Source organism: Rhinopithecus roxellana, chromosome 6, assembly GCF_007565055.1.
Source record: "Rhinopithecus roxellana isolate Shanxi Qingling chromosome 6, ASM756505v1, whole genome shotgun sequence".
In the NCBI taxonomy this organism is placed as follows: Eukaryota; Metazoa; Chordata; class Mammalia; order Primates; family Cercopithecidae; genus Rhinopithecus; species Rhinopithecus roxellana.
Window position 1 is genome coordinate 85,903,379 of NC_044554.1, and position 24,162 is coordinate 85,927,540.

At 42.7% G+C, this 24,162-nt stretch overlaps 1 protein-coding gene and 1 long non-coding RNA gene across 28 annotated transcripts in view; one reads left to right on the forward strand and one right to left on the reverse strand.

Annotated features, from left to right (window-relative positions):
• The window catches only part of IKZF1 (IKAROS family zinc finger 1), a 101,472-nt gene extending 78,196 nt beyond the window's left edge, over positions 1-23,276 (forward strand). For 16 of the 27 annotated variants that reach the window (XM_030932814.1, XM_030932806.1, XM_030932820.1 and 13 more), the window contains 4 exons: positions 2,143-2,310; positions 6,935-7,060; positions 11,341-11,475; positions 19,675-23,276. In XM_030932814.1, the coding sequence (XP_030788674.1) occupies positions 2,143-2,310; positions 6,935-7,060; positions 11,341-11,475; positions 19,675-20,384 (1,139 nt within the window). In that variant the 3' untranslated portion in view covers positions 20,385-23,276. The remainder of the gene's footprint in view (positions 1-2,142; positions 2,311-6,934; positions 7,061-11,340; positions 11,476-19,674) is intronic. The other 11 variants (XM_030932816.1, XM_030932825.1, XM_030932817.1 and 8 more) reach the window with 4 other exon arrangements.
• LOC115898302 lies at positions 6,413-13,577 on the reverse strand. Its single transcript, XR_004058019.1, has 4 exons — positions 13,483-13,577; positions 8,107-8,201; positions 7,420-7,717; positions 6,413-6,710 (listed from the first exon to the last, which is right to left on the reverse strand). It is a non-coding gene; the product is annotated as an uncharacterized LOC115898302 (long non-coding RNA).
• Positions 23,277-24,162: the final 886 nt, after the last annotated feature.

Below are 24,162 nucleotides of genomic sequence, written 5' to 3' on the forward strand. Positions count from 1 at the left end.
GAGTCCCTGGCTCTGCCTCGTTTTCCCTGTAGCCCTCCAGACCTGGGGAGAGACATGGGACTCCAGCACCTGCCCAGCATAGAAGGGGGTCTTTCCCAGGTGTAAGTGTAGGGCTGGGTTCACTAACTTAGGGTCATACCACAAACACTGTTGTGTCACCAGGATGTCCTCACATCCTTACTGTGAGCATTTTTATAACATGAGCTTTCTCCTGAGAGGCCACCCTGTCCAAATGAGAGCTGTGGTTGGAGGCATGTCCATCTCACGCTGTCTGGGACTCCCTGCACCAGCTCACTCTACTTTTCCATTTTATCCTTTTGGAGTTAAATACACACAGTTATGCACAAGTGCACGGAAGGCTCAGAAGTGTTCCTAACAGATAATTAAATGATCTCTCTCCAGTGGAAACTCTCCTGGGCTATCTGGCTACTAGCTGTTTTAGCCTCTTCATCTAGTATTGATTTACATGCATGGGTTTGTAACTCAGACAGTATAGTTAGTTAGTTAGTCAGTTAGCTTGTTTCACCATCACCTTCCAACCTGCTTACATTTAAACTCCTTGTCTCTGCCTAGCTAATACAAATTTCTATAGGGATTTGGAGAAATACCAAATACCTCCTGGTTAGTATCAGGACCTCTCCATTGGCCTATAATTGAACATCACTGTAAATTAGTTTCAGCTTTTATAGTAGTGCCTCTAACCTGCCAGCTTAAAAAAAAAAAAAAGTGATGATAATCATGAAATTCAAGTGTCAATATAGACTTTTAAATCTAATCTGGTGTGGATGTTAATAGTGCCAGATATGCTTCTGTGTAATCATTTTAGAGAAGTGCTGTCTTCTTTACCATAATCATATTAATCAATTGGGAAATGGTTAAATAGACATTTTAATACATTGTTTTTTCCTGAGAAAAAAGTGACTCCAGGAAATATGTTGTTATGGTCTCTCAACACCAGGAATTGTGGTCACATAAGATTCTTCTTCTAAATAAAACATTTGTTTTACAAAAGAGTTTCATGTTTACTTAAACATGACAAATTATCACTCTTTGAAGTGAGCGTTAAATGAAATGTTCCCTAATTTAGATTCCAAGACCTGTGACTACTCAGTAGGACAATAGCATATTTCTTTTACTCAGATACCTGTTTATCCCTTTGTCAGCTCTGGAATGGAGACACAGATGCTGCCACACAGAGCAGAGGGTCAGGTGTTTTCTTAGTCACAATTGCAACAGTCCCACCCTGGAAAGAATTCCTTCATAACAACTAAATTGCACCTCTTAGGATACCTGTACTTAAAATATAATTTGTCTTCTATGGATATAGACAAATAATAGCTTAAATGTTTTAGGATTTGTAAAGAAAGAAAAAGCTAGAAATCTCAATGCAACTCTGACTTGTATGCCCTGCCACAGGGAGGTTTGGGACTTTTCTTTGGAAGATGGGGGACTTCCTTCACAGTTTCTTAACTTCTCATTTTATTCAATCTTTCTCCATCTCTCTCTCTCTTTCTCTCATCCTCACGCTCTCTGTCTGTCTCTCTCCTGATTTGCCTGCTTAGGGACAGACAGGTAATGGAGAAGAAATTGAAAGGGAAAATACAGGGAAAATGTAAATGAAAAGAAGTTATTATAACTGTTATAATGAAGTGCCTTTCATTTAAATATAAGAATGTAACGCTGAAATGAACTTGTGATCCTGAAATGCATTTTTAATGAGTTTCCTTTTTATTTTGCTGCTTCAGTGGCATATTTTAAAGACCCTTTGAAAAAAGCCACATTAAAAACCCCACCAAATGCCACAACACGCAAAATTGGATATTGGTTTATTCCAAAACTGCTGATCAGGAAGAGTGGCTCTTCATCACAAAATGTTGCAGTCACTTTATTTAAATGAGTTTGAATTTGCATTGTGATGTGCCATTCTGATTTAGGGAAAAAAAATTAGATTTTCAGATCAAATTGACCCAGCCAGTGAAGCGTTAAGGAGCTGGCAGGTTTAGTCTGAAAGCCTCGTGTTCTATCAAACCTGCAGCCGGTGGAAGTCACCAAGCCCCCGTGGGAAACAACTTTCTTGTAGCATCATTCTCAGTGTCCCCACGCTGAGTTCAGTTCTCACCAGCTCTCCTCTCTCGGTCCCAGGAGAACGGCCCTTCCAGTGCAATCAGTGTGGGGCCTCCTTCACCCAGAAGGGCAACCTGCTCCGGCACATCAAGCTGCATTCCGGGGAGAAGCCTTTCAAATGCCACCTCTGCAACTACGCCTGCCGCCGGAGGGACGCCCTCACTGGCCACCTGAGGACGCACTCCGGTAGGTCCCCTGGGCGCAGTCCGGGGCTGTCCGGGTGTCCTGCATGGATCCCGGATTATATCCTTGCTGGCTAACCCTGAGTACCCCCCAGCTCGCAGTCCTGCATCGGGTGTGGGCCGTCGCTTCTTTGACATTGCTCCATCCGCCCTCCCCATATTCTACTTTTCCCACTGCACCAGGGAGATTGGGCGCAGGGACCCCCATGCACACACACGCACTCACACACAGAAGTCTCACCTTAGGTAGCATGTTCCAGAACAGGCCTCCTCATCCCGTTTGTCAGGCTGGTGTGGTTTCCATAAAGGATTTTGCGGGAAGTGTTTTCACCAAGTGTACTGCTAAGACCCAAAACGTTTTCAAGTACAATTCTTTATGTTGTTAAGTCCCACTTTGGAGTGTTTTACACAGGTGTAGTAGGATAGCGTTTTTGCAGAGCTGGTAGAGAAGGGTGATTTAGGGCACACCCACCCAGACTGAGCCCAGTGGCTGTCACACCAAAAACCAGCCAACACCACAGTTGCAGAGGCCAGTCTGGGGCTGTTACCAGATTTTAGACAGCAGCCTTTCTCTTTCAATTAGACAGATAAAGTACAACCCACATAGTCTGGAGTCTTGGCAAGATCATCATAGGCATAAATGCTCCATTATTCTCAAAACACTCCCAGCCTGTAAAGTCCAAATCCACTAAAGTTTGGTTAGATCCTCTGCCTCCTGAGAAATAGTCCTGGTTGTTTCATTATCCAGCAGTCCCGTAATTCTACAGGGCAGAGGAAGAGAGGGCTCTTGGCCGGCGTGTCATGGATCATGTTTGCCTACAGTGTGGTCTATACAACATGACACGGCACAGGTCTCCTTCATACCGTCCAGTTGGGGATATTTGCTGTAGCATACTGCATGAGGCTTTGGATGTGAAAGGTTGATGGCTTTTGTCCTTTCCCTCAAGGAGCCTCTTGCCCCAGCCAGCCACCAGCCAAGGCCCTTCTCCAAGCGGCAGGCTCTCTAAGCAGGTGCACTGGGGGATGGCAATGCCTCAGACCAGCTGCTCCTCACCTACCTGGGGTAGCAGGATAAGGAGGAGCCTCCCTCAGGGAGGCGGATGTGTGTTGTTTGTGGAAGGTCTGCAGCGGCCCAGGCCATCTCTTCCCAAATGTGATGCGTATATTCAATGGTTGAGGGTTTTAGAGGCCGCTCATTGCATCCATCTCTTTATCACACATTTACTGAGTGCCCCTGGGTGCCCATTCTGCACAGAAGACCTCAGGTGCACACAAGGAAAGCACCAGTATGTTACAGGAGGCATGACAGAGCATCTGAGGGGGCAGTGGGAGCATAAGGAAGGGGACAGTGGGTCCTGGGGTGGAAAGTCAGGAGAGACTTCCCATAGAAGGGAGGGGCTTCTGAAGTATGTGCTGGAAGGCGAGTATCTGAGGTTTGCTTTAGAGAAGTTCTAAATGAGTGTGTGAGTCGGCAGTAATCCCAGAAAGGGGTGTGGCACCCATGTTGCCAGGAACTCAGTCTCTCTCCTGGCAGGTGGTCCTTGTAGTAGCTCACCTAGTTGGCTGGAGACAAAAAAAGAGAGGAGTCACAGAGGCCAGTGCATCACCTCCTCTCCATCCTGACCTCCTTCTTGGCGGTGCATGTGGAGAAGGATCCCCACATGCTCTCCATCAGAAAATTGTCATGATTTGGGTGATTTGACTTCCTAAAAACTTACAAGAAAGGAGCTATACCAAGCTGAGGAGTTGCTTGCCCCAGAGAGCGGGCAGGTCAGCAGGCAAGCCATGGAGTGGGACACTTGCCTTGTTACAGAGGGACAGGGAGAACTGGGTGGTTCGCCTGAGATGGGAAGACAGTAGCATGACGTGAGCATCTTTAAATGTTCACATGGGTGATAAGCATGTACGGTGGTCCCACCTGGAGACAAAGGTGGTACCTGGGCCCAACAGGCAAGGCCTGTGGAGGCCTCAACTGAGAGGACTGTGCAGTCTGTGTGCCATGCTAACAAGTGATCTAGGAAGAAGCTTCACATCTGTTGTTTCTAAGGAGCCATGTAGACATGGACACAGTTGGCAGCAATATTGCCTTGGGTTAGTGGGAAGCACCGCTTCCCATGTCAGTGAAAAACACAAGCATTCATTCTTAGGTTGACACCAACCATAGGTCATCATCACTCCTAGATTACTCTCATTGCAATGGAATCTCTCATGCACATCAGTCCTTAAAAGCAGAGCTGCTGTCTTTCCTTTCTTGTTGTGGAGTTAGGAACATCTAGTAGAGGACTTTATGTTATTCTGGCTCCAGGCCTATGTATTTCATTTGAGGCATGATGGTATCCTACTCTAAGTACCACTAATTACTTGAGTAATTACAGAATGGTGGTAGACTTTGGACCGTGTATTTCTATTCTGGATCCATGGATGAGCCAGTGGAGAAAACCCATCATGGATGCAGGGCTGCTAGGGATCTGTCTGTCCAAAAATGCTGTAGAGACACACACTGCTCTTGGGGAGAAAAACAGCTATAATTTCTTCAACATGATTTCACTGAAGTGAAATAAGGACTTTGGCCTTTGTCTGGCAAATTCAAATGTGGCCACACTCTACTCCATTGTGGAATGGTGACTTCCCTGTCCCATTAAAAACCAGGATCAACATCACAGCTTTCTCTAGCAACTGGTGGTGGCCTGAGGTCTTATGAACTAGCATGTTAGCAGGGAGAGAGTTAGGGAATTTGTCCCATGCTGATAGCAAGAGGGGACTGGGGGAGCTGGAGGGGTGGAGAAGTGATCTCCCTTCCTGCCTCATGGCTTCCTTTGGAAGTTGCAAGCTTAGAATTTCTTTCCCACAGAATATTGGGCTATGCTTCAAGAGACACTTGAGTTCAGTTGCTTACAGTGAACATACTTCTTATGTTCCAAAGTTAAAATCAATCATATTTTCAGAAAAATGGATATTCAGACACCATGTCATATATACAGGAAGCAATTTGATCATGGAATTTACTGACGTTATAGCTTTTTCAGGAAAGGACATCGAGTGGTTATCTATATCCTATTAATTTCTAAAAGCGATACTCAATAAAATGTGCAATTTTAGGCAAAATTCTGTGTTTCAACATTATCTCCTGATATTGGGGGTACATCACTTTGTGTAGATAAATAAAGATCCTTTTCATTCTCTATTAAATGGTCCAGAAGTCAAATTTTGGCTTTCATGTTGGTCTTCTTCCTGTAGCTTCTGTTCACCTAGGAAAGAGATTTAACCAACATAAGCTTTGGCTAAACCATTGTACCAGACATTCTATTTGGATGCTCTTAATTTTTATACAATACTTTGAAATATGTTCAATAAAACAACATGAGAAAGAAGTAGAAGATTCTGCTATTAGGTTGGAAATTTATATTCCTTATATAAGTGATTAAAGATACTTTATTCAGTTTGTCTCTTAAAATGGTATCTACTGAAGTCCTTAAACTTAGGCATGATATGAATTCTTGACTAGTCTTTCTGTTTCCTAAAATATCACTCAGTAAAATCCAGAAAGGACTAAAACTCATTATATAGAACTGCACTGCCCAATACAGTAGCCACTAGCCACATGCAGTATTTTTAATTATAATAAGTTAAAATTAAACAAAATTAAAACTTCAGTCCTCAGTGGCACTAGCCACACTTTTTATGTCCAACAGCTACATGTTGCTGGTGGCTACCATATTGGACAGCACCAATAGAGAGCATTTCTATCATGATAGTAAGTTCTGTTGGACAAGGCTGATCTAGAAGCCACACCATCCTAAAGCTCTTTGGCAAGAAAGCAGAGCTTTTCCATAAGCTCTGTTTATGAACAATGTATTTTGTATTTTCTATGTATATATATGTAAAAATACATATACATAGAAATATATGAAAATACATACACATATAAATATACATATACATAGAATAGAAATATATATACATAGAAAATACAAAATATTTTGTATTACATATACATATGCATGGAAAATACAAAATACTTTGTCTTACATAATACAAACATAAGATATATTTATATTATGTAAGAAAATACATTTGTGAAATAACACACTTATTTCATTCAAGCATATTTGTCCAGCATGGTTTCTTAGAGACCTCAAGTTACCCATTTTAGCACCTGGAACTGAATTCACTCTGGCTATGTTAGATGTAGCACCAGCGTCAAGGCAGATCCAGCCCACAGCATAGACCAAGGCCTACTCTGGAAGCAAATCTGCAGACAATGTGGCCAACACACGGGCCTTCCTCACATCTCTGTCCAGTTGCTGGCATCCACATTATAACATGGCAGCGGCTCATTTTCTCCAGTTAAAGGTTAGGCTTCCGTGATTGAAGCAGGAGAGAATTTGGTAGTCAGTAGACAAACTAAGGCAAAACAAGAATCGCATGAGTTCTTGGTACAATGAAAGAAACCCTTGGCCACCAACATTTTTGAATTCAGGAATTTTCACCAAGTCCATCACACTTTTAGCTCTCAAGGGTAGAATTTTTTTAAAAACTTTTTTGGTAATAATTGTATTGCATGCATTTCCCTTACACATAAGGCTGGCATTTAATTGCGGTCTTGAACTCAATTGTGTTTTCTGCAGTTGGTAAACCTCACAAATGTGGATATTGTGGCCGAAGCTATAAACAGCGAAGCTCTTTAGAGGAACATAAAGAGCGCTGCCACAACTACTTGGAAAGCATGGGCCTTCCGGGCACACTGTACCCAGGTAAGCGCTGCTGCTCGGAGGCCAGCCTGGTGGGCTCTCCCCCCAGCATGGTGGGGAAGGAGGGCGCTCTGCATGCAGCCTTAGGAGCAGAGCCTTGGGCCTGCTTCCTGCTGGGGCTAGGAGGGAGGAAAGTTTTTGGCCAATAACATCACAGTTTCACCAGAAGCACATTGTGCTTTCTAGGTCCTCATCTGACCAGAGAGAGCTTGATTTTAAAACCCTTCCCACTTCCGATCGGGAGAAACTCCTAGGATAGCAGTGACCTTAAAAGTTTTGGGGTTGTTTTTTGGATGTTGGTGGTTTTAAAACAACAACAACAAAAAAAAAAAAAAAAAAAAAAAAAAAAAAAAAACACACACCTCAGGTAGTGATTATTTCTTTGTAAACAAAATAAAATGTAAAATCTTGTTTTAAAACAATTTTTTAACGAAGTTTATCAAATAAGAACTTTCAGGCTGGGATTTTAAGCATCAGTTCAGACTGAGGGCAGGGTATCCACTCCTGCCTGAAGTGCGAGGTTGAAGTTTGTTGGAAGCCCCTGGTAGTTGATAGTATTGAGGTTGTCGAAGGATGAGAGGAAAGGCCGCTTCTTTCTCAGGAGCTGTGATGCTCTGCTGTGTTGCATAACAAGATAGCACTTGATTCCAACCCCAGAGCCTGTAGAATAAATGATGTGGAAAGATTACCGAGGAAGGCTGGATTCACCTGGAGGAATGGCAGTGTTATAAAAGGTTCTTCCCTAATTTTTTAAGAGATAAACAATTTATAAAGAGATCATATAAAGCTAATCTCTTTCAAAACAGTATTCATTTATCACTGCTCCTGGAAAAGCCATCACTAGACTGTGAGGTTGCAATTTAACGAGTGGTGGAAAATGTATTAAACCTCGTTCATTCACCTTTCGGACTTTAATAAATGGTTCAAAAGGGAAAATTCACCAGAGTACCCTCAGATTATTAGTGGCAGATGAGAGGAGGAAAAAAGAATGTTGGGAATGGCTAAAAATTGATTCCGATTAGTCTTGGCATGGAGAGGCAACATCTCACCTGGCCAGAGCTCTGCAGCCAGACTGTTGTCTCCTTTGCCAGTCAGCCAGGGATCTGGGGCTCACAGGTGATTCCTCCAGGTCTCAATCTTCTCCCTGTGAAATGGGAAGATATCATTAAATTATCATTTGGCTTCTTTCAAAATCTCAGGTCTAGAATGGAAAGGCATTGAAGGTGAGTGTGAGTGGAAGAGAAGAAACTGGATGTTAAAATAATAATAATGTAACAGTTATTAATTCACATGACCAGACCACAAGGCAGAAGACTAATGGATGAGAGGATGATTATGTTCCTTTGAAATAAAATGTCAACATCAAATATTGTATTTTTCTGTAAAAAATAAATGAACGGGTCTTGGAAGGAAGTGCTCCTAATGATGTAGTTTACATAGTAATGCTTAATAAGCCATTTTATTTACTCAACAAATATTTACTGAGGACTTATAATCAATAATGCCAAGCCCTGTTGAATATAGGAATCTGATATGCACATAGAATTGAAAAGACAAAATGAACAAAAGAAACAGACAGTATATCATTTCTGTTTCCTCCACTGTTTTCATTACCAAAGAAACAAGCTGCAGTACATGAGAGCTGCTTCCAGGGGAGCGGGAGAAGCAGCATTCATTTCACTGAGACCTGGGTTTGAGTTCTCTGTGTTTGAGTGTGACCCAGAGCTCATCGCTTAAATGTGAGTGATGATTCGTGCCTGGCCACCCTCATAGCAGCGCTCTGAGAGAAACATTAGGGGGTGGATCCAGGTGTGAGCAGGAGCCTAGACATGTGTCAGGTACTTACCTAAACATGGAGGTTTAGGTCACTGACATACTGATACCATCAAGCTAATTCTTCTCTGTTGGTCTCTATGTCAGTAAGGCTACATGCCAGTAATGTGTATTAAATATTACCCTGTGGTGAGTATCAATTTCACCCTAAAATGTTAATGTATTCCCTTTGTTGGTTAAGCTACTTGGACTACCATCGTGATGCCTCTGTGTCCCCTCACTCAGGAGATATGAAAGCTTCTCTAGGAAGGAGCAGTGGTCTGGTCTCAGTGTGGCAGCCGACAAAGCCAGGCTTGCACTTAATTCTGTTGAATTCTTTCTGTCTGGTATGGCCTCAAAAGGTGCAAAATGATCATAAATACCTTTCGACAGTCACCTTTGGTTTTTGCCCTTGCCAACACCTAGCACTTGTAGGTGCTGCTGGTTTAAGGAACTTGGAGTATTGAGGGCTTTGACAGAAGTCTTCCTGAACTGTGCTTGGGACCAGGAAGACAGGCAGGGCAAGCTTGGTCTTTTCAGCTGTGCTGTGCCTGGGTGGGTGGAACTTGTGCCTTCTGATGCATCTCTCCTCCTCTGTCCCCCTCTGAGAACCCCTTGTCTGTGCTCAGATGGATGGGCAAATAGTCTCTTCTCCAACCCCCAAAACCCCCTAAGATTGGGTGAATTCAGTAAAATCAAAGCCTCAATTAGGCAATATAGGAAAAGATGAATTTTCTGAATATAATTTTCTTTAGTAAAAGGCTTTTGGCCACCTGTTATAATTTCTTAATGTCTTCATGGAAAAAATAAGTTTCTCTTGAGCCTTTGGTGCACAAACAGAATCACCAGCCCTTGGAGGTGCATGTATCTAATGACAGAGCAGCCTGTGACTCGCGAGCATCAGGCTCACTTGTTCCTTGCTGTGATTGCCTCTGGGGGTGGAGGCTTTTGGGAGGCCCTGCACCATGGTGCAGAGGAAGACCCCTGACTTCTGGGAGCCCTGGGCAGGCCGTGGGCACGGCTTTGCAGAGAAAGATGGACATGTCAGGAAGCATATTAGCTTAATAGATGAAGTGTGTGGCCAGTGGAATTGGGTTTTATGGATTTATCTTTATCTTGCATATAAATCAGGGTGTGAGCTATATAGGTTTGCCCATTTAATTAAAAAAACACAATATTTCAAATGTTAAAATATAAAATATACCAGCAACAATAGCCAGTTTGAAATACATGTTTTCAAAATAACATTCATAATATCAATGAAAACATAAAATACTTACTAATGAAGAAAACCAGCAAACCATACTGAGGTAGGAAAGAAAACATGGGAGATTGGAGAGGTAGAGAGGTCTGGATGCTGTCCATGTGCCTCTGCCCAAATTACTGTATCATTTCAACATAAAACTGGCTTGTAAATTTTACTGGAATCTGGTAACCATGTATCATAAAGTATCTGCATATATACATGAGATAATTGGCAACTTTTTAAAAGAAGAGTAATGTCAAGTGATGTATGAAATGTAGCTGAAATGGATGGAACTCTTTGAAGAATAGACAGATAAATCAATAATAGAGATGGATAACCTACCAAAGACCCCGTGATAAATCAGCATGAAATAGACGAGGCAGGAGGAAGCACAAGACAGGAATGGTATCGGAAGAATCGATCAGGCATTTAAGATAATTAGTTTACATTATCAACTCCTTATAGACTAGGACAAATTGCCGGGAAATGAAAGAGTTATATTTTTATACCTCCAACCACAATAACTAGATGTAAATATAGATCCAGCTATGCAGGATACAAAGTTGTATTTTCAACTTTGGAAAGAGATAACATAGAACAATCAAGAGTGACTAGAAATGGCCCACACATCAACATTTGCCTCCATAACTTCTAAATGTTCTACAGTAGTCGGGGTGCTTTGATTTTCAGGAGTTTGCTGTGTGCTCAGGGATAAGGGGCTCTGGGTTTTTCTCCACATTGCCCAGATCTGCTGTAGGTTCTTGGGGGCCACATTTTTGTATCTCAGTTCACTGTGCTGGTCCATGAAGTCAGACATTAGGTCAGACAGTTCTTTGCATCTCAGAGGGCTGCTGTTAGGGACTGACGGACGTAGTAGATTTAGGAGTATTATGAAAAGTTCAAAGGACTTGTCAAAGGGACATCAGTACTTAATCCCAGTCCAGCCTCTGGCGATGGTGGTAGTGCCTGTGCATTTGGACTTAAAGAGGATGATGTGTGGTGAGCAGCTGTTGGAGGAAGAAGCATTTGCACGTAGCTGGTCGTTGGCATTGCTGTGGCTCCCTCTGCCTGTCTGGCAGTGTTGCTGGGAAGATTAGAATTAATCTCTAGGAAGGGCCTAGCTCTTGTAGGCACTTAACAAATGTCAGATTTAACACTGGACGCGACTGAACCCTTTAAACGTAAGCCTTTCTAAACTGGCCTCTCTAACTGTCTTTGACTTTAGTCATTAAAGAAGAAACTAATCACAGTGAAATGGCAGAAGACCTGTGCAAGATAGGATCAGAGAGATCTCTCGTGCTGGACAGACTAGCAAGTAACGTCGCCAAACGTAAGAGTTCTATGCCTCAGAAATTTCTTGGTAAGAGTTAAATGTTTGCTGTCTCTTAAAAAAAAAATATGTGGGTGTTTTAGTTGCAAGTAGAAATTAGTTGACGGTAGAAGAAAGGGAAAAAAAATCTTAATTTTTCAAAAGCAAAAATTGGTAAGCTTAACATTCCTTAAATATCTTAGAATTTTTTCCAATAAGTGTCTTAGAAATGACAAACCTCCCATCAGTTTTTCCTAGATATGATTTTGCAGCATCTGGGGATGCACTGTGATCTGCCTGTGGACATCGTTCCTAGGGGCGGCTGCACCAGCGTGCACAGGGTGGAGAGTTTGGGCCTGGCTTGGCTGAGGGACACCACACCGCAGGACACTCCAGGCCTGGCCGGCTTCTCAGAGCTTCAGATCCTCATTTTTCACATGAAGCTCTTAACTATCCCCTTATGGGGGACTCTGAAGGGTTAATGGGAAGAATCATACAGTGACTGGCCCCTGAGAAGTGTCCAGTGAAGACAGGGCTTAGCTAGGATTGCTGTTTTGCCTAATGCTTTGCGGGATAAAAAAAAAAAAAGAAGAAGAAGAAGAAGACCATCCTTCTCTCTAGGAGTAATGCCCAGAGTAGGTGATAGACGCATCAACACCACCATCCAGCCAGACGCTGCAGGGACTGGCAAGCCAGGGTCCAAGTGGAAAGGCAGTAGGCTTAGGAACCAGCTCAGAATCAATACACAGCCACTGCCACTCGCCAACTCTGTCACCTTAGTAAAATGGCTCTGCCCCTAGAGCCTTGGTTCCATGCTTTAGTATCCTCACAGGGTGATTGTGAACATCCCATGACTCCGAGATTGTGAAAACATTTAGAAACCCTCGGGGTGAAGGTTAACTCTGTCCAGGAAAGAGGACCAGTAAAAGCTTCATGAGGCTGAGAGGCACCTTGGAAGAGGAATAGGGTTTCAGCACATTCTAGGTGTTGGAGGAATGGGGGAATCTAGGCAGATGTTTAAGATCAATGAGAAACCATGCTGACCACGAGGGCTGGAGTGGGGGCCTAAGGACAGTGACAGAGGAGCAGGGCATCTTCCCAGCATAACTCAGGTGCCCTTGGGGAAGCAGGAAAAGCAAAGGTGTCCTAGGCAGCTCTGCCACAGGATGAATGGCTTCAGATACCAGGTGAGAGAAGAACCCTTCATTCAGTCAGCAGGAAAGAAGCATTGCCTTATTTTTTGTGAGAGCAATGGCTAGGATAGTAAAGACATCAAGTACCAAAAAATGACTGGAAAAGGGAGAGTGCAGAGGCAGTGGCAGCAGGCATGGAAAGAGGGGTTTGTGAAGGAGAAGCGTTGCTGTCAGAGGAACATAGGGCTGAAGGCAGGGATTGAGTGAGGAAAACCATGAGTCACACTGACTCCAGTAGAGTAGTGTGCCCTTGATGAAAAGGATAACACCAGGTTCTGGGAAAAGACGGGGTTCTGTTTTTGACGTGTTGATTTTCAAGGACTTCTGGTGTTTGTGACACATGGGGAAATTGTGGTGGGAGAGAGGTGGGGCCAGAACAGGGGCTAGTGAGGCCAAGGGTCCCAGAGGGCACCTGTTGACCTGCAGGATGACAGGAAGGGGGAAGGACAGAGGCAAGACCAAGTCCTGGGCACCAGCCTCCCTCTTGCAGCTTCAAACAGGGCTCCATTTTGACCTTTTCATTAATCAGAGGTTTGTCATAGGGTGGGGGTTGAGAGGAGCAAGGGAGAGAAGGATTCAATGTACATAAAGTACGAAAGTCACTGGCTTAGCCAGTGGGGAGTTGTCCACATACACTTGAGCCTTTAGACCATGAGAACGAGGGAGGCCTTGCCATCCTGAACGGAGTAGGAGTGGGGTCCTGTGCTGAGCATAAGCTGTGGGATTCTAGCAGCACTGGGCACAGGGCCTAGCATCTGCTTGGAGGCCCCCGGGGTGGACACAGTGACAGAGAGATGGGTGGTGACTGGGATTTGGGCAGAGATAAGGCAGCGAGTGTGTGCAAGGGGAGTAAAGGGTTACTGACCTTAAGAAGCAGGGACAGCATCCTCTGTCAGGTGAGGAGCCTGGAGAATGCTTTGGTGAATGAACATTTGCAGCCCCTTTTAGCTTTTGGAGACTTGAAACCAAATGAGAAATTCATCTGTGAAACTCTACTGGAGCCACTCCCCAACCCCCACCCTTGGGAGACCACAATGTGGGCGTTGGCTTGAGATGCTTCTGTGTTAGTAGAAGAAATAAACAACACAGTGCTCTGATGAGGCAAGGCGAAGATGAAAAAGGAGTACCCAGGGGACATAGTAGGAACAGTGGACGAGGGTAGCTGAAGAGGAGTTTGGAGCAAAAGACTCACAAGCAGCTGCATAATCTGTTGGTGATTGGCAGTTCATTTGTAAAAATGATGCCTCTTCCTGCCCTAAAATGCCTACCTTACCCCCACTTCAACTTGATCAGATTTCCATCAGTCACTCCCAATGTGTCACGGCTTCTGCAGCCCTAAAATTAAAAGGTGAGTGAGTCTCTAAGGCCCCTCTCCGCTTCTTGGAGGCTGAGTTTAGCCTTCATGTGAACGTGGAAAGAGAGTAGGAATACAGCTGTTCTCACACAAGCTGGCCCAATAGTGGTTCAGTTGAAAGAGCCCCATGCTTCAAAGTCAGCTCCAGCTAGGAGTGATTGGTGGCCTTGAGTATGGTGCTGGGCTTAGTGTTGCCATCTGTGGGATGGGTGTGGATCTGTTGCCCTGCCTCTTCCCAGAGCTATCCTGAGGCTCAGAAGGGGTGATGGATGTGATGGTGCTCCCAACACTAGAAAGCATCTTAAGAATGTAAGATGATATGATTTTCATGATGACTATTGCTCAGAGTGGCATATAGTTTTGCTTTATTGATCTATAACCTATGATTAAAATTTTTTCCTTAAACTTTGACATGAGTGTGAATGAGTATTTGTTTTGCCAGCAACATTCCTCACCACTGGGGCCATTAAAGATCTCCCCCTCTGAGATCATCAAATACAGGTCAACAGGACTGATTAATCTAATTAGAAAAGTGCTTATATTAAATAGCAATGATAATTATTGTTTTTAGTCTGTCTGGTGCTTGACTTGGGAACATTTTTGAAATAGAGAAAAGCACAAAGAGGAAAACAACAATTACCAATATTTGTGCTACCCATTATAATTATCTAGGTATATTTTCTTCTTTTGTAAGAAAAAGAAACCCTGTTATGTTGTTAAAATAACACAAAGTTAATATAAAGAATTTTAATGCAAAGATTAATGTTTTCAAATCACCACAAAGCCCAACATCCAGAAATTACCAATATTAAAAGTAGATAAGTAGCATTCTAAATATCTTCTGATGCATATGTATGTGAGTGGATAGGCTGATGAACTAGGTGGATTGATGGATAGGTAAGTATGAAATAAATACTTTCATAAAGATTCCAACATATCATACATGCCTTAAATTCAAGAGGTGAAAAGAGACCCGAACAAAACTGGAGAACTTGGCTTATCTTAAATATCCTCTCACATAAAGGAATATTATTTTTAAAGGATCCTCTAAGTTTAAAAATATGTATTATGAAAAACATTAAGAAATTTGAATTTTCTTTAATCCAGTTGTTTCAAGTTAAGCAGTATTTACTGGCTCACTGCTTTGAAAAATAAGGACAGTATTCCAGTTCACATTCAGTGTTCCAGTGTTCACATTATCTTATTATTTTTACATTGTCCAGCTTTGTAATATTCACACTCTATTCTGTAATCATAATTCATAGTAGTTTATTTATTACTAATGCTATTTAAATAGATTCAAAGATCAGACCCTGCTCTTTTGTTCTAATTTCTGTTTATTTTGATTAATCTCTTAATTGATTGGACTTTACATTCAAGCAACTTTTTTAAAAAAGGTTTCTATAGATGTTCTATTTCTATCACTGTATTGTGTTTGAGGATGTTGGCCTGTTGCCTTCATATTTGACGAGCATTTTGACAGAGTCTATGATCTTGGGCCACTCTTTCTTTTTCTCGCTTGAGAACTTTTTAGATTTTGCTGATGGCCCTGCTTGTTGAATGTTGCTGTGGAAACATCAAGTCTAGTGTAACTGTTTCTTCTTAAGGTGATTTGCATTTTATTCCTGAATGCCTGAGGGTTCTTTCTTTAACCTTGAAGTTAAATACCCTGATTAGGATGTATCTTGGTCTATTCATTCTGAATAAAAACACCTGCCATTTTATCTAGAAAGTCCCCTTTTTTTTCTCTCTTTATTTCTGGGAAATTCTCTTTTATATAAATATGTTTTGTTCCATCTATTGTGATCTCCGTTGAGGGATACTAGTTGTCCATATGTTAGATAATTTGTCTTCCATATCTGTTAACAGTTCTTTAAGTTTTTTGTTTATTTCTCTGTCTATTTTTACATTTACTCACTGTTCTCTTGTGGTTTTCCTCTGTCAGTAATTTAATTTTTAGTAGTTCCGGTTCTATTACTAACTCTATTTAAATAGATTCAAGGATCAGACCCTGCCCTTTTATTCTTATTCTGTCTATGTTGATTAATCTCTTAATTGATTGGACGTTACATTCAAGTAACTTTTTAAAAAAAGTTTCTATAGATGTTCTATTTCTATCATTGTATTGTGTTTGAGGATGTATTTTTAATCCATTCATTAATTCTGTAATAATATTATTTTGCTCCTTATCTTGTCTCCTGAGATCCGAAATCTCTTTCTTCGTCTTATTCTGTTGCTTTTGTATTTTATTTTGAATATTTTTAAAATTGATTCCATGTTATGAAGCAATTATGAGGCATTTCCTCTCTCCTTGGAATTAAGGATTTTTTCCCCTAGGAGGGGCTCGATGGTCTGTGTTTTGCTTCCTTTCTTCCCCTGTATTTCTAGAAAATATTTTCTTAGTAACCCTGACATTTCTTTTCATCTTGCTTATTCTACTTGGTCTGATATAGCTTGATTGACATTTCAGCCTTCTTCCCACTACACTTTTTTTCCTGTGAGAGCTATTGAGTTTTCTAAATCCTAAAAGAATGACAAAGATGGGGTTGGAGGAGTCTGGTGAGGCAAAGTGCAGCCTTTGTTAAAATACTTTTCCTTTGCTCTCTCTCCCTCATCTGAAATTTAGTTACATACCCTAAGCCATCAGCACTGTACCTACTTGGGGAATGCTTTCATCCCCACAGGAGATTCTCTGGGGCTTCGAGCCATCTTCCTCTTCAGTGTAGACCACAGAGGACTTTGCTTCTGTCCCAGTGAGCCCGCAGGGGCTCACTTCTCCATGGTCATCTGATTCTTGTCAGCCAAGGTTTCAACTGCTTTTCTGATCAGAACAGGGAAAATATACCTATTTGAATCATGTCTTTATAGATATGAAGATATGAGGGAAAATGCTGAGGTTATTCTTGACTCACACCTAAAGATTTGGAAATGCGATTAGCAGCGAAGCTTTGCCCTACATCTCATTCCAGAATTTCTAGTCTTTGAGTGTGTGTCTGTGTGTACTCACACACACCATAATGAAATACATATTATATATAATTTTGTTTATATATAATATTCTATGACTATACATGACCTGTTCCTTTAGCTGATTGCTGCTGGTGAAATTTAGAGGTTTTTATTTTTCTTGTTTCATTGGGTATTAAGGAAGAGAAATTCTATGGTAATTTTCATGTGCCACAGTAATCTGACATATATGTTGATTTTTTTCCTACACCCATTTGTTGTGATACCAAGTTTGAAAACAACAGATTGCAGGGTTGCTTGGGAAACCACACAACCATGACTTGGGGAGAGACAGGATGATTAGGTGGGAAAGCACCCTTTTGGTGGGGCTGTAAAGACTTCTATATTTAGCAAAATTGGCTACAAAGTCCATTCCCCTCCCTTTCTTGCGTTTCTTGCTGTGATTCGGTAGAGGGATAGACTTGGATACAAACTAGAATGGATTCATTCTGTTCTGGAGTTAGTGTAACAAGACATTTAGCTGCTCAACACAAAAAGAGAAACAAAAAATTTGTGTGGTTTCAGTAATGTTATACAATTACTTTTTCTGACCTTTAAGGAGAGAAACACCACTTCTTTGGTCCCTACCATCAGCTTCATAGGGGTTTCATCCTGTTCTGTTTCTGGAAGGGCGTAACTAGCCATGCACAAGTTTTCTTTCTGTAGTCAGAGTATATATCACTTCTGACCACCAGTAGATGAAAATAAACAGAAACTAGGCTATTATATAATACATATACATTACAAAATAAGACATGAAACTCAAAGGTACTTTATGGTATAATTGGGCATATATTCCTGGACAATTCTTAATGGTCACAGATTTTATAAAAGGACTATTAGTAAATGTATGAATTACAGAGTAGTTTATCCTTCTGTTAGTAAGAACCAGCTGATGACCTCAGTGTCAGTGCAGCGTGGGAGGTGTTGGGAGGTGTTGGGACCTTCCCTTGCCACCACCCTCACCAGCCATCATCAGCCATAACCTGCACATTGGGGAAGTTTTGAATTATCCCTCACTTTTGCCCCTCTTCAAGCTGTTCTTTCCACAATGAATGAGAAGGCCACTTCTTCCTTCAAACCTTTCACTGGTTTCCATTTTCCTTTAGATAAAGTCTCTGCCTAGCTGGCCTCTGCCTGCCCCTCCTGCCTACCTCTCCAGCACTGCCCCCACCTAGGGCTCTGGTTCCCCAACCTTCACTCAGTCCTGCCACACCTCCCAGCCCGTTCTCCCTTCAGAAATTTCCTTCTTGTTGTCCCCTACACTGGGACACAAAACCCTCCTTGTCTGGCTGACTCTTACAAGATCAGAAACCTGTGTAATGCTCTCATAGCAAGCTCCCCTTGTCTTCGTGGATCTCTCAGATGGGAAGGAATTATCTGTGCAATCATGCATGAACTTCTACCTACCCTCCCTTAGTAGCTGTCTGCTGCTAAGGATGGGGACCATTCTCACTTGCTCACCATTCTGTCCCTCTGCCCAGTCCAGATGTGTTGAAGGATGGAAATATACAGAGTAGTGGTAAAATATAAACCATTCAGACATTCCAAGGATGGGCTTATGTGCTTTGACTCATTTATGTACCACCACTGAAAGTAGAACACAGCTGCAGTGTTGCCAGTAAGAGTGCAGACAGTTACTGTAATTAATGAATTTGCTAATTAAGCCATGATTTCATACCGAACTTATGACCAACATATTGAGAAGGTGTGCCTTCAAGGAAATTTATTTTTTGTATTACAATATTTACTACAAAGCTAACTGAAGAAGCCAAATCTAGGTTCTGATTTCACCATTGCCAGGGAAATGAGCTCACGGACTCCTATGAACTGATGATGTTAGATCAGAAGTTTCTCGAGGCCAGGGCCCAGTCACTGCTGAGGCCTCAGCAGTAGTTCCTTGTACATCAATAATTCTCAGTACTTTCTAAAAATAACAGATGAATAACAACTATTTTCCCTGTAGCTCCCTTGCTATGCCTCCTACTCTCCACCACATGTTTCTGGGGAGCCCTGCTTCAGGCCTGCCAACTACAGATAATTACTTTTGAGTATCCTTTCCACTCTCATCACAAGACAGAGCTCATCTACCTTTGGGTTATTTGTCAAAAATGTGTCATTTTATTACAAAAATAAACAATCATCATGTATTTTGATTAAATTTTACACTAGATTATTAAAAGTATTAAATACAATTATTAAAATTATTAATTTAACATGTCACATATTTTAAATATATTGTATATAATGAATAAATTATTATGTATTTTAATTCAATAAATGTATAAGCTAGCCAGTTGTAAATTACTGAGAACACTCTACTGAAAAAGCATCATTTAAAATACATTATTTAAAATATTAAATGAAATACAATAACATAATTAAATTAATCTTTTGTTCCCCTATTTATTTATTCATTTATCCAACAAAATCTCTTTAAGTGCCTACGATGGGTGGGTCCTGGCTTGGTGCCCCCTAGACAGATGCATGGGCCTTCCCCCAGCCCGTCAGTGTGGTGCAGGTGTGATGTGTCCGCAGGTGTGTGTGTATGTGTGTAGGTGTGGGGGCTGCAGGCGTGCTGGGCCCCCAGGCGGTGTTCCCCTTTTCCTCCCCGCGTGTAGATTTCAGCTGTTGCTGTGGGACCTGACCGGTTCCGGAGGTGGCCGCGCCCCACTCACTGTCGCCTGCTTTCCACAGGGGACAAGGGTCTGTCCGACACGCCCTACGACAGCAGCGCCAGCTACGAGAAGGAGAACGAAATGATGAAGTCCCACGTGATGGACCAAGCCATCAACAACGCCATCAACTACCTGGGGGCCGAGTCCCTGCGCCCGCTGGTGCAGACGCCCCCGGGCGGCTCCGAGGTGGTCCCGGTCATCAGCCCCATGTACCAGCTGCACAAGCCGCTCGCGGAGGGCACCCCGCGCTCCAACCACTCGGCCCAGGACAGCGCCGTGGAGAACCTGCTGCTGCTCTCCAAGGCCAAGTTGGTGCCCTCGGAGCGCGAGGCGTCCCCGAGCAACAGCTGCCAAGACTCCACGGACACCGAGAGCAACAACGAGGAGCAGCGCAGCGGCCTCATCTACCTGACCAACCACATCGCCCCGCACGCGCGCAACGGGCTGTCGCTCAAAGAGGAGCACCGCGCCTACGACCTGCTGCGCGCCGCCTCCGAGAACTCGCAGGACGCGCTCCGCGTGGTCAGCACCAGCGGGGAGCAGATGAAGGTGTACAAATGCGAACACTGCCGGGTGCTCTTCCTGGATCACGTCATGTACACCATCCACATGGGCTGCCACGGCTTCCGTGATCCTTTTGAGTGCAACATGTGCGGCTATCACAGCCAGGACCGGTACGAGTTCTCGTCGCACATAACGCGAGGGGAGCATCGCTTCCACATGAGCTAAAGCCCTCCCGACCCCCGCCCCACCCAGCCATCCCAGGAAAAGCACAAGGACTGTCGCCTTCTCGCTCCCGCCAGCAGCATAGACTGGACTGGACCAGATAATGTTGTGTTTGGATTTGTAGCTGTTTTTGTTTTTTGTTTGAGTTGGTTGATTGGGGTTTGATTTGCTTTTGAAAAGATTTTTATTTTTAGAGGCAGGGCTGCATTGGGAGCATCCATAACTGCTACCTTCCTAGATGTTTCCCCAGACTGCTGGCTGAGATTCCCTCACCTGTTGCTTCCTAGAATCCCCTTCTCCAAGCGATTAGTCTAAATTTTCAAAGAGAAATAGATAAAACACCGCACAGCCTGGGAAGGAACGTGCTCGTCCCCGTGCTAAGCACGGGCTTTGCGCACCAGGTGTCTTTTTCCAGTCCCCAGAAGCAGAAAGCACAGCCCCTGCCGTGTGGCTCTGCAGGTGAGCAGACAGGACAGGTGTGCCGCCACCCAAGTGCCAAGACACAGCAGGGCCAGCAACCTGTGCCCAGGCCAGTTTCGGGCCACATGCATCTAAGGCGGAGAGGCTACACTTTTGAGAGAAAATACTATTTTAAGTCATATTCTGCGTAGGAAGAATATACCATTTCAAATATTTACAGTATTTGTCTTCACCAACACTGTCCCAAGAAGAAATGAAGCAACAGAGAGGAAATTGTACATAAACACCTCAGCATTTAATCCAAACAGGGGTTCTTAGTCTCAGCACCATGACATTTTGGGCTGAATACTTATTTGTTAGGCAGGAGCTCTCCTGTGCATTGTAGGATAATTAGCAGCATCCCTGGTCACTACCCAATAGACGCCAGTAGCACCCCAAATTGACAACCCAAACTCTCCAGACATCACCAACTGTCCCCTGCGAGGAGAAATCGCTCTTGGTGGAGAACCACTGGCTCAACTGAATTCTAAACCAATCAAAGGTCTGGGAAGCCCTCCCCCTCTCCCAAAAAAAAAAAAAAAAAAAATAGAAAAGCACTTGAGGAATATTCCCAATATTCCCAGTCAGCAGTATCAAGCCTGACTTGTGTTCCTGTGGAATCATTATAAATTCTATAAATGAATTATTCCCCTTCAGTCTTCAAAAATGTATTTCCTCATAAACATTTGAGTTTTGCTGAAAGGATGGAGTTTACAAAGATACCATTCTTGAGTCATGGATTTCTCTGCTCACAGAAGGGTGTGGCATTTGGAAACTGGAATAAACAAAATGGCCGCAACAATGCACTGAGTGAAGGAAGACAGAGAGAGGAGCCAAGGGCTTTAGACAGTCCTCCTTCAATATGCAATTACAGAGAAAGATGCGCCTTATCCAAGTTAATATCTGTAAGGTGAGCGCCTTCTTAGAGTCAGTTTGTTGCAAATTTCACCTACTCTTTTCTTTTCCATCTATCCCCCTGAGTCAGTTGGTTGAAGGGAGTTATTTTTTAAGTGGAATTCAAACAAAGCTCAAACCAGAACTGTAAATAGTGGTTGCAGGAATTCTTTTCTAAACTGCTTTGCCCTTTCCTCTCACTGCCTTTTATAGCCAATATAAATGTCTCTTTGCACACCTTTTGTTGTGGTTTTATATTGTAACACCATTTTTCTTTGAAACTATTGTATTTAAAGTAAGGTTTCATATTATGTCAGCAAGTAATTAACTTATGTTTAAAAGGTGGCCATATCATGTACCAAAAGTTGCTGAAGTTTCTCTTCTAGCTGGTAAAGTAGGAGTTTGCATGACTTCACACTTTTTGTTGCATAGTTTGTTCTGTTGTATGATGGCGTGAGTGTGTGTCTTGGGTACTGCTGTGTACTACTGTGTGCCTAGATTCCATGCACTCTCATTGTGTTTGAAGTAAATATTGGAGATGGGAGGGTAACCCGTAACAGATTGGCCTGTTGATTACAGCTAGTAATCGCTGTTTCTTGTTCCTCCCCCTCTCTGACACCCCAGCTTCCCAAGATGTGGAAAGCCTGGATCTCAGCTTCTTGCCCCATATTCCTTCTGTAATTTGTACCTAACGAGTGTGATTATCCTAATTCAAGAGTCACTAAAAATCATCACATTATCATCGCATATCAGCAAAGGGTAAAGTCCCAGCACCAGTTGCTTCACATACCAGCATGTTCCATTTGCAATTTAGAATTAGCCACATAATAAAATCTTAGAATCTTCCTTGAGAAAGAGCTGCCTGAGATGTAGGTTTGTTGTTATATGGTTCCCGCACCCCCCGATTTTTGTGCTTTTTTCTTGTTTTGTTTTGTTTTGACTGCACTGTGAGTTTTGTAGCATCCTCTTCTTGCCAAAACAAACGCGAGATGAACTGGACTTAAACGTAGACAAATCATGACACCAGTGTATCCTTCCTTTCTTCAGTTCCAGCAATAATGAATGGTCAACTCTTAAAATCTAGATCTCTCTCATTCATTTCAATGTATTTTTACTTTAAGATGAACCAAAATTATTAGACTTATTTAAGATGTACAGGCATCAGAAAAAAGAAGCACATAATGCTTTTGGTGCAATGGCACTCACTGTGAACATGTGTAACCACATATTAATATGCAATATTGTTTCCAATACTTTCTAATACACTTTTTTATAATGTTGTGTGTGGTGATTGTTCAGGTCGAATCTGTTGTATCCAGTACAGCTTTAGGTCTTCAGCTGCCCTTCTGGCGAGTACATGCATAGGATTGTAAATGAGAAATGCAGTCATTTTTCCAGTCTGCCTCTATGACGATGTTAAATTATTGCTGTTTAGCTGTGAACAAGGGATGTACCACTGGAGGAATAGAGTATCCTTTTGTACACATTTTGAAATGCTTCTTCTGTAGTGATAGAACAAATAAATGCAACAAATACTCTGTCTGCCCTATCCCGTGAAGTCCACACTAGCATAAGAGAAGGCCCATCAGAGCAGGAATCTGCTGAGACTTCCTCCCAGTGAAATCCCAGTAGGAGAGGGAGAAGAGATGGACCTCGGGACAGCTGCAATACCACTTGGGAACACGTGGTATCTTAATGTGGCCAGTGCAGCAATTCAACGTGACAGACCTCCCGTCTACAACAGTGCTGGACGTGGGTATTCTGGGCCCCAGTCTGGAGGGTGGGGGGAGAGAGAGGGCAACAAGAGATACATTTCCAGTTCTCCACTGCAGCATGCTTCAGTCATTCTGTGAGTGACCAGACCCAGGGTGGTGGGAGCACAGAGGACAGAGTGACCACAGTGAGTACACCTTCAGCATAGGCAATTTGCAGAGCCACACGCTATGCCAGGACTGAGCCAGTGATGGGAGGTTTGCCTGAGCTCTGCCATGGAATTGTACTACTGCAGACTCTCTGTGGTGAAAATCCTTGTCCCTTTTGGATGAATAGGCAGATATCATTTGGGTTCAGATCTAGCAAATCCAGTGAGGTGACTACCTTTAATGTGGCACAACGTCAGACCCAAACAAGATGAAACTCTAGTGAAATAAACAGCATATTAGGTTTCACATCCGGGCCTGGCACCACTACCCAAGAAGGACTTTTAAAAATATCTTTGCCAAGGCAGCATCTTTAGGAGAACTTTTCAGCCTCCTTAGGTTACCTCATTGAGGGATCATGTTGTATATATGTACATATACATATAATGATACATCTGTTTGCAAATTTAACCAGTCATTTTTATAGCTACACCCTGCATATTTCCAGTGATTATGGTGCAAATAATAATAATAATAATAAAGAATACCTACAGTTAGTTAAAAATAAC